This window comes from Poecilia formosa, unplaced genomic scaffold (assembly GCF_000485575.1).
Source record: "Poecilia formosa unplaced genomic scaffold, Poecilia_formosa-5.1.2 Scaffold7, whole genome shotgun sequence".
Lineage (NCBI taxonomy): Eukaryota > Metazoa > Chordata > Actinopteri > Cyprinodontiformes > Poeciliidae > Poecilia > Poecilia formosa.
Genome location: NW_006799946.1, coordinates 61171 through 71372, shown reverse-complemented (window position 1 = coordinate 71372; position 10202 = coordinate 61171). Strand labels below are relative to the sequence as shown.

The window sequence follows — 10202 nt, the reverse complement described above, 5'->3', positions numbered from 1 at the left end:
AGAACATCAAAAGCATGGAAGCGATTAATTAAAAAGGGGCTGCATGTTGGTTTAAACGCCTCTTCAGATTCTTGTTTACAGAGACCCCAGCCCCTTCTGGCCAAATATTAAAACATAATGTACATAGATGGATGAGTGGATGGACAATGCAACAAGGAGCAATTTCTGATAAAACTATTTTTCCAAAGTTGTCTTTTTCTATCCTTGTCCATTATTTTTCCATGATTTTCCACACAGTGTAGGAACCTAGTAGTTGTCCTACAATTTGTGCAAAAACAGTCATCTGAAGTCCTGTCCACTGACATCGTAGTAATGTTTGTTGGAAAAGGGCTGACTTCCTGAGTACTGGCAGACAAATTAAAGGAATAATTCATGCAAAAATACAAAAAACTACAAAAATATCCCTTTTATCTGGAATCAAGCTGAGCAGACAGTTCTGGCTGGATTTGATTTAGATTTCTGCTTCTGCTGCAGTTCAGTGAATTTACTTTGCCACCCAGCTGTGACATATCTTCAAAAGATCCTACAACTCTGTCTGTGCAACTAAAGTCTAGCAGTAAAATAGTCCTTCTGAAGTTGTTTTATGGGGAACTTCAAGACAGCTTATAAGCATTCGATGCTCTGATCCAATCAGTCTAAATCGCTCTACTTTTTCTTTTCTTCCTTATTTTGTTTTTGGAGAAACGTTGCCATGGCACAATCGTCTCCTGTCATTTTTCTCCCTGTGCTGGAAAACGAAGGCAGCAAGCTGGGGCAGCCTCTTCTGTGTGGCCATGCGTGGGACAGCCTGCATCCTTACCATCCCCTCACCCCCTTTGACCTGCAGTTGCCACTCAGACTGACGGTGTCAGAAAAGCCCTCGTTGTTTCTAAACCCCCCCCCACCCCCCAACCAGAGCTGCAGGTCGAGGTTCAGCTTGCAGCGGGTGGGAGAGATTTCTCCGTTCCGCACGGAGGCAAATTAGCTGGCTTTTACGGCGCAGACAAACATTTCCTCCTACACATCCACACTATTTGTTTATCAGATATTGTAGTCAGTAAGAGCTACATTATGCATGAGGCTACACAATGCTTAATTACACTTGCATGATTTGGATTCCTCATTCAAATTGGGTTGTTTGATATGTGGACAATTCCTAAGAGAAAACATGTAATTACTGCACTATTTCCATTTGGAATGGAAGCCCCTGCTCGCTTGTATAAGTGATGATTGGATTTAATGTCAAACAAACTCTCTCTGTCATTCATTTAGAAACCTGCTTTTTAATGCAGACTTTGGGAGTTTCTTCTTCTTCTTGGTGTAATGACGGCATTAAAGCCTGGGTTGTAAATTTCATATCCTACTTTTCTGCCACATAACACCTTCTTAACAAGGACCACTTTGTTGGAAACCATTTGATGATGCAGCTTTTGAAAGAATGATTTGAATTTGAAAGTGAGAGGCAAGTTGTGAAGCCCTTGCTAAGTGTTTTTTTTTTTCTGCGTCAATCCAAACTTTTCTATTTATGAGCACAAGGACAACCAAAATGTTTGAATGGGTGAAACAGGATGGATGGATGGATGGATGGATGGAAAAATACATGCATGAGAGGATGGATGGTAGACGTGTATCAGTTCATCACCATCAGCCCTTTAGGAATAAGGTGATAAGCTGTGTAATTTACCAAGTCAGATGTGACGAAGCTCTATTTTAGTTGTTTTGAACCACTGTAAACCAGCCAGAGTCGGGGGTGGGGGGAGGGGTAATCACACCTTTTACAGTAATCCTCAAAACAACTTTCAGCTCAAAATCGGCTTTCCAGGAAAGTTGGAATTCCACTCTTATTACCGTGTGGAATAAATGCTTATCCGCGCTCTACCTTGGGAGTTTTTGGCAGCAACCACAAAATCCTTTTCAAAGAGACTGAAACTTAAGCAAACAGCATGTGGCGATTGGGGTAAATGTATTTGAATGAGCCCACTCCACTTCTTGCCGACATTAGCTTTTCAATGCTACATCTCTGACAGATGGAGAATAAGATGCGTCCACATCTCCAGTACGTAGTGTGATGCCCTTTTTTTTTTCCTTGTCCCACTCTTCAAATAAAAAAATAAACATAAACTGAACAGCAGGAACCCTAAGTAGTAAATAAACAGTGTGTTGATGCTGCCCTCTACTGGTGTTGCTGCATCAAACGTTTGTAAATCTTTGGAAGAATTCACATACATGTAAATGTTAATGTTTTTCACACAGACTTTTGTGTCTGGACCGGCCTACAAATACCCCTTGATCTACTCCGTTCCATTCGTAGCTCCGGCTGCAGGTTTAGAGTTGGTGTAGAAGTCCAACCAGATCACCGCAGCTGGTACATTGGGCCTGTTGGCTGCTTCTTGGACGAATGCTCTCCTGTCCCAGCCTGTAATTTTAGGGGAATGAACATGCCTCAGTAGGTTTGCAGTCATGTCATTCTCTTCCATTTTCAGATGATGGATTCGACAGTCGCAGATGTCCAAAGCTTGGGATATTGTTTTTTTTTAACCTTACCTCACCACTTTCATGATGCGTTCCTTGGTGTTTGTTCGGTATTGTTCTTTAAACCGCCCCCCCAAAAAAAACCATATTGTAAACAAACATCTACATTTATACTTAGGTGGCTGGATTCTTTCTTTGCCTGCACCGAGTTTTATCCTTGTCCTCACTTTGAGTTGATCTTGCATTAAAGGTTTCACGCTCATCTTTGTGGCCAGTGCCCTTCAACTTTTGGCTGTTTATTTTCTTCAAATAGTTAAGTAATTAGCAGAATGCTGTAGAACCTGGCTGCCTGCTGAGGAGGCAATTACATAATTTGATTCAGATGCACTTCTCCAGTTATGTTTCCAATTGTTAAAAGACATCAGGCTCTCCAGAACTGGAGTTTGAGATCCCTGGTCAAATATATAAAAATCCTAATTACAAAAAAAAAAATAAATTAAAAAAAGTTTGTGGTTTTAACATGAAAAAGGTCAAAAGGGCACGAACACTTTGCAAGACACTGCATACAGTCTTATAATTGGATAAACAATAACATCCAGATTTAGTATGTTTTCTGTGTCCATTTCAAAGTTATTTAAAAACAGGAAAAAAAAGGCACATTTTTGCCTATGCAAATATTACAATGTACTTAAACATTGTGATAACCGAACTCACAACGTCTAAGAATATGAGCAAGATGAACACTGCAATTTTAAACTAAATTAAAAAGAAAACCTTTAGCTTGGAAAGAAAAGCAGACAGTTTAACGTCCCAGTCTGAATCTGAACATTCATTTTCACGCTGCTAATGCTCCCTCTTTAAACTGTGAGCCGAAAAAAATCATCTCTTGACATCTCCCTCTCCTGTAACTGCACTTACCATGACATTTTATTCCTTTAGCTTGTAATTGATTTCTCCTTCAGTTCATTAAATTGCCCGCAGAGCACCTGCAGCACAAAGCTAGTTAGCAGACGCCCAGCAGGAGCTTAATCCCTTAAAAAGAGGTGAATTAATGAGTGTTCGAGTAATGCATTGATTAAAGAATCAGTGCCTTTGTTTCTTTGCATGAATACTGTAATATTCAACAGTGTTAAGCACCAAGAAGAGCACATTTTTTCCAATATTTTTCCATCAATACAGATCTCAGTGTAATATCCTTTGGCTGATTGTGAATCCTTAATCTTCTCCGTCGAGGAGGTTATTAAAGGAAGACATCCCAGGAGTGTTACTGTCCATCATATTCAAAAAGCTTATTGCAGACTTTTCATTACATCCAGGCCATGTTCAATAGTGGCTCAAGAATAAAAAGATTTTTGAGGTAGCTTTGTTTTGATACACATGATAGAGTCAAACAGTAAAAATGTACTTTCATCATTATGAGGAAGTTTAGTTTCCATTTTGTGCAAAGTTGATGTAATAAATGCTAAAACACACAAATCTGATTATGATTATATATACACGCATACATACACTCATTAGCAGAACTGCAGAACTTGAGGTACTCGGGTGATGGAAAGCACCCTGACATATCTGCATTAATTAAATGTTGTAAGATGAGTTAAACATTTTATAGTTTAAAGTTGCATCCAATTTAATCTCCTCAGGTAAATATGGTTGCCATTTTCATTCTTCAGGTCTAAACATCACCTATTGAGTATCTATCCCATGGTGACCATCCTGGGCCGCTGTTCAGGACAAAGTCTCCTGCAAACACATCATGTTTAGGTTAGTAAAGGACCCAAGCACAGAGACTGATGATGGGGGAGGAGGGGGGAAACAGCATTCTTTTAATTATAAACAACAAACTACTCTGTAGACTTACAGTCAGATCCAAGGGACCTAGAAGGACATCATGACAGAAGGATCCAGTGATAAACAATGAACATTCAGGAGCTTAGATAGTGAGGAGTGTGAATGTTGACAAGAGGCAGGTGGTTGATTACTAACAGGGTGCAGCTGGGAGGGAAGGCAAACATGTAGACTGAGGGAAGAAGAACAATTAACACTAGAGCTGAACAAAGACTCAAGGAAACGAGCCAGAGGGCCAACACTGATCCAAGAACACAAAATCCAAATGCACAAAGAACAGAAAGCAAAAATAAACTACAGACAAAGGAATTAATTTGTATGCCGAGACCTTTTGAACGACTACGAATAAAAGGGATTGAACAGAATATGGTGGATATAAAGAAACAAAATGATCAAACTGCTAACACCCCAGGTCCATGACAGAGAGCTCACCACCTGGAAAGACGGGATTCATCCTGATTATGTCGCGTATTAACATGAATGTAACTTCACCTAACCTGATGGATACAATAGAAAAGGCATCCAAAGTCCCCTCAAATCTCTCCTCTTTCACACAGTCACTAAAATAAATTAAAAAACTAAAAAATAAAAAATAAAAAAAATTGCAGAAAAAAGAAAAAATGAGCCCCTAAACAAAAACTGAGACTAATTACCAAGCTGTTTACTTGCTGAAGGGGAATCACTAATTAACCAAATGTTTACTTCATGTCTTCTGTGTTCCTACTGAAAAATGCATTTTTCTTATGTAACGAAAAAAAAAGAAGAAAAGTTTGATCTTTAATTCCTTTTTGGAAAAAGGCTCATAACTGTTGACGGCAACAGACCTGACCAGCTTTGCTTCAGATCACTGAAAGTAAAACTCAAAAGAACGAGTAAATACTCTGCATTTTTATTCACGTCAACACTCCAAACATTTGAACTAAAAGCATCTTTTGCAAATCTACCTGCTTCTCTGATGAATGAAAGAGAAACCAGCAGCAGCTGTTCCATACATTTCACAGCACACTTCCGTGAAAAACATGCCAACAGAGTTGTTTTTGTCTTTTCGAAAAGATTACACGGCCTACATCACGCAAAAGGTAAAGCAGCAGAATACATCTGTAAACATTAGTGGTGTGTTTTATCTCTGCTGCAGCTCCCCCACCCCATCCCATCAGCGGCTTAGTTTGAGCGAGGTGGGATGAACGTCGCAGATGTCGAACCACTGCTGATCCACCTCCTTGTGTGGCATCAAGCCATTTCGCGGCAGAAAGGGCCGGCGCCAGCGTTCGCGGCTGCCCACCACTCGCCAGAAGCGCGTGCCCTTGAGCAGAAAGAGGGCATTGTGGGAGTAGGAGAAGTAGGCAGCGTCGATGCTGCCATCTGGATGGTCTCCGCTCTCCACCGGAGGGAAAACATCTCGGATGTGTTTGGGGAAGCCACTCGCCAAGCTGTTTGTTTCCACGCTGAATGCATACACCTGTTCAGACGGAGAGAGTTGGAGCATTTCGCAAAAACAGAGATCTGACTAATTACAAATACCAGAGAAAGTGTAGGACTTTTGTCTGCTTGAATACGCTCCCAAAGGACACTGAAAAAAAAACAATTACCCAGTGCTCTTTACAAGATATCATTTCCTTTCTAACTGCCAGGTGTTGTATTGTTAAAGATTTAAATGATTGGGTGATGTCATTTAATCATCTGTTCTCCCCTTGCTTTGACTTTTACTGCAAAGGTTAAATAATTAAACTGCACTTAGTTAACTGCAATATAAATCCAAGAATTTGTTTCTTACTTGAGCTCTTCTGAAGAAGTAGATGTGGGAGTCTCTCCTGTCATAAAAGGCCGAGTCAATCGGACTGGGAATCCCCGGGAAGCCCTCAGAAATCAGCCTCGGATAGCGGCGGCCCTCAGAGTCGTGCCTAAACACCCGGTCGTTCTCGCTGTCGTATCTCCAGAACTGCAGACCTTCAACAGCGACAGGCTGTCACACGGACTTCCCCTCAAATGTCCCACTTGTAGGAAAACGGTGGAAATGAAATAGTTTCTCTACCTTTAAAGAAGTAAACGGCCTCTCTTCTTCTGGACCACACGTGTACGTACGCGTCTACTCCATCGCTGGGGATCCCGTGCCAGCCGATTTGCAGCGCGACTGGGTCCCCGTAGCGCGTCCTGTTGTTTCTGTTCTCGTACAGCCAGTACCAGCCGTCTCTCATGAAGTACGTGTTGAAGCGGATCTTTACGTCCCCGTAGGGCGTCTTCTCTTTCCTGATCCAGTCAAACACGGTGCTGAACCGGCCTTTACAGCCACCTGGGGAAGGGGGGGGGGTGTGCAAACGTGAGGAGAAATAAGCAGCAATTACAAAAACAATCTCATGTAATTGTTATGTATCTCTATCCCACACTGAATCTCTTGGGATTTTTAGTTGAGTGTGTCCAAGAAGTGTTAGTATTAGAGCACCATATAGATGCTGAATAGCTTTTCTGTCCATCCAGTCCATCTCAAAGCTGGATTCATGGGGCAAATAGCTGGGCTGCATTATGGATCCAGGCCTGTAGATATGAGGCAGCCCCAAAACATGGCCGATCTCATGAACTGCCACCTAAGAGGAAGGATATGAAAGGGGGCAGTCAGTCAACATTTAGATTTTCCAGTAGTAACTGGCTATACTCAGCATACTTACTCACTTTAAGGAGGCTTATACCAGTGTGAGAACTGGGACCAGTGAAATGCTCATCATCGTCAAAATGGATATCTCCCAGGAACCACGCGTGGGCAAATTCCTGACCAGTGCCATCAAACTTTTGATTACATCCCAGATGTCTTCCTGTGAGGAAGGGACAATGTGAAGAAAAAGATAAAAGAAAAGAAAAAATGATTCCTATTTTTCATTTATATAAATTATAAAATAATCCAAAAACTAAAAAAAAAGAAAAAAAAAGATTTTCAATTAGGCATCAAAAGGCTATTTGATTAATCCTAATCACCTTTGTCAGCTTTATTTTAAAATCTACAGTAGTTAGTTTGACTGAATTATTCTACAATAAATAAAGGAATTTTTAAAACATAAATTTTAATCTGTGAAAACCACTAGCACACAAAAAAACCCCCAAAAAACCTATTTTATCACTGACGAAATCTAAGGTATATTGTGGCTATTTAAATACAGAGTATTGATTCCTCTAAGTATTTATTAATGCAAAAGTAATGCATTTATTTCCCTGAAATTCTTTTCTTTTTTCCCCCCATCCTCAGTTAAAAAAATATTCATACTTGTAAATTGTGAAAACACATTCTAGACTTGACAAATACCTTTTGCTGTAAGCATATCTCCAGGTCTTTTGGTTTATATTTTCCACATCTAGAGACTGAAACACTTGCCAAACAGCTCAAGCTTAATCAGTTTGGATAAAGACCATCTGTGAGCATCAGGTTTTTTTTTTTTTTAAATCTTTCCACTCGGATATATTTAGGTCTGGAACTTTGAATGAGTCATCCTAACACATAAATATGCTTTGGTGCACAGTATATTTTCACATCACCTTTTGCATATTGGCTAGAAACATCCATTTTGGTTTCATCTGACCAATGCTACTGTAAGTTAGTCACAATTTTGATTAAATACATTTAAATTTGTGGCTGTAAAACACTCTGGCTCAAAAGTTCACTACAGAGTGACAGACATTACTAAAACCCAGTAAATTATGTACAATGCATTATGACAAAGTGAGTATATGACATACTGACTAATGCCCACCCGTGCCAAAGCCCAGCTTGATATCAACATCCTCCAAAGGTGACCAAGTATCTTCAACAAATTCCAGCGGAGACACCTCACTCCACATTCTGAAGGCCAACCTGAAGATGTACCTCTGCTCATCAACGGTCAGCTGGCTACTGTAACCTTCTCCAATTAACCGCCACCTCAGAACGTCCTTAGAAAACGCCATGTACCCAGATTCTGTCAAATCCCGCTTTTGCCTCTTTTTTGACACGAGATCAGCAAGGTGACCCCTTCTGTTCTGCAGAGGTTGACTCTGGCTTGAGCTGCTGCTGCTGCTGCTGTTTCTGTTTCCGGTTGGATTACCCAAACTATTGTTTTTGTGTGTATCATTTGAAATAGTCAGGAGGCTTTCTGTATCGTTAAAATTTAATATGTCGTCCTCAGAAGAGTTTGATGAGCTGCCAATTATGCTGCTTTCTGTGTTGTTACCGTCGGCCTCGTCGAAAGTTTCATTCCAACTGTTTTCCAACTCCGAGCCACCGATGTGGCTCTCTGTTACAACATGTGGATTTGGGTCTGTCTCCTTGTCAGGAACCCCACACCTTGGTTTGTTCATCGCATCCTTGGTGGCATCATCAAACACTCCTGTAACAGGAAGTCCAGATGCCATCTGAAACTCTTTAAGGGCTGAAACAAATGCTTGACTCTCAGATTCACTTTTGTGGACCTCGCCATGACTAGTTTTAGGTATGTCCCTTGAAAGAGGCACTGAGGTTCCCTCTTGGATTGCAGTTTGAAAGTCATCCAGGAAGTCATCACTGAAGGAAATGCCACTTTGTTTCATCTGGATCTCCTCCCTCTGGGTTGGTTTGATAAATCCATACCTAGAAAGAAATAACTGAAAGGATATCCACAAGACAATTATTGTAAAAATACTATGAACCGTATTGAGATCCTCCTGCTGAAATGTTTTCCAGTTATTTTTTGTTGTCTGCAGCCATTTAAACATCAAACCAAGGAGCGTTTTCACAATTCCATGGCTGCGACTTTTGCTACTTGTAATTTTTATATGGAATAAGCCCCTAAGTATGTTAATATTAGCACATCACCAATGTTGGCATAATACACGTACCATGAGCACATCAGCAAATTTGACTAAGGTTAGCTTACATGCTTTTTCTTTTTTCTTTTCCATTTAAGTTTCATTAAAATGTCAGTAAAACATGGAAAAAATAAAATTTGAATAATTACCTCCGCTTCATATTCGTCTGTTATGACAGGAGCTTGGTGAGATGTAGGAATCTGCATGTCGGAATGATCCCTGTTGTGGAAAAGTTTCTCAGCATGGTTTGGGTTTGTCAGAAAAACTAAAAGCATCAGCTGGATAATAGTCAGCATCGTGTTTCCAGTCGACTCGTTGACCTTTGTGGAGGAACCAAGTAGTCCAAGGACAGAGCAGCACTGCTTTATAAGCAAGTCCTGAGTTTCTACACACCCACTTTTAGCCACTTTCCTTAGTTGTGTGTGAAAAGTAAACTTCTCCTCGGTGAATACAACTGGATGTGTTATTCATGCTCCAGTTACTTAGATAAACAGTCGCTAACCTGTGGACTGGGCTACGATCTCACTTTCATGCGAACAACAAACGATGTCAACAAAACACAGCTTGCCATTTTTAATCACATTAACCAAGCTTTATTTTAAAAAACTAATCTTAACACTAACAAGTTTGAAATAAAATAAACTTCCTTGACCCTTCATGACACAAACATTTTTTCAGTGCAAATTTTAAGTCCAGCAATGGTGACATGAGCAGCAAAATATTAAACATGATTGGACNACTTTGCAAGACACTGCATACAGTCTTATAATTGGATAAACAATAACATCCAGATTTAGTATGTTTTCTGTGTCCATTTCAAAGTTATTTAAAAACAGGAAAAAAAAAAGGCACATTTTTGCCTATGCAAATATTACAATGTACTTAAACATTGTGATAACCGAACTCACAACGTCTAAGAATATGAGCAAGATGAACACTGCAATTTTAAACTAAATTAAAAAGAAAACCTTTAGCTTGGAAAGAAAAGCAGACAGTTTAACGTCCCAGTCTGAATCTGAACATTCATTTTCACGCTGCTAATGCTCCCTCTTTAAACTGTGAGGCGAAAAAAAAAATCATCTCTTGACATCTCCCTC

At 40.1% G+C, this 10202-nt stretch overlaps 1 protein-coding gene across 2 annotated transcripts; it reads right to left on the bottom strand.

The window, feature by feature from the left end:
- Positions 1-1479: 1479 nt before the first annotated feature.
- On the bottom strand, positions 1480-9832 carry LOC103150322 (matrix metalloproteinase-21-like). 2 transcript variants are annotated; one of them, XR_001664465.1, is made up of 9 exons: positions 7592-8030; positions 6967-7106; positions 6740-6881; positions 6332-6589; positions 6074-6246; positions 4313-5758; positions 4138-4194; positions 3961-4020; positions 1480-2395 (listed from the first exon to the last, which is right to left on the bottom strand). XR_001664465.1 is itself a non-coding variant. In XM_007569896.2 (6 exons), the coding sequence occupies exons 1-6, from the start codon at positions 9010-9012 to the stop codon at positions 5453-5455; spliced, it is 1995 nt and encodes a 664-aa protein (XP_007569958.2). In that variant the 5' UTR covers positions 9013-9832; the 3' UTR covers positions 4249-5452. The 2 variants fall into 2 exon arrangements, 1 of the variants encoding a protein (XP_007569958.2); XM_007569896.2 differs by lacking the exons at positions 1480-2395; positions 3961-4020; positions 4138-4194; positions 7592-8030 and adding an exon at positions 8037-9832 and having other exon boundaries at positions 4249-5758.
- Positions 9833-10202: the final 370 nt, after the last annotated feature.

What these genes read in the sequence shown, in the direction of transcription:
- LOC103150322 (XM_007569896.2), bottom strand. Translation starts at nt 9,012, where the DNA reads ATGTTTAAATGGCTGCAGACAACAAAAAATAACTGGAAAACATTTCAG. An exon ending in CAAGCTGGGCTTTGGCACGG is followed by an intron (nt 7,107 to 8,036) that starts GTGGGCATTAGT and finishes CCTTCCTCACAG; the next exon opens with GAAGACATCTGGGATGTAAT. An exon ending in ACTTCTTCAGAAGAGCTCAA is followed by an intron (nt 5,759 to 6,073) that starts GTAAGAAACAAA and finishes CCGTCTGAACAG; the next exon opens with GTGTATGCATTCAGCGTGGA.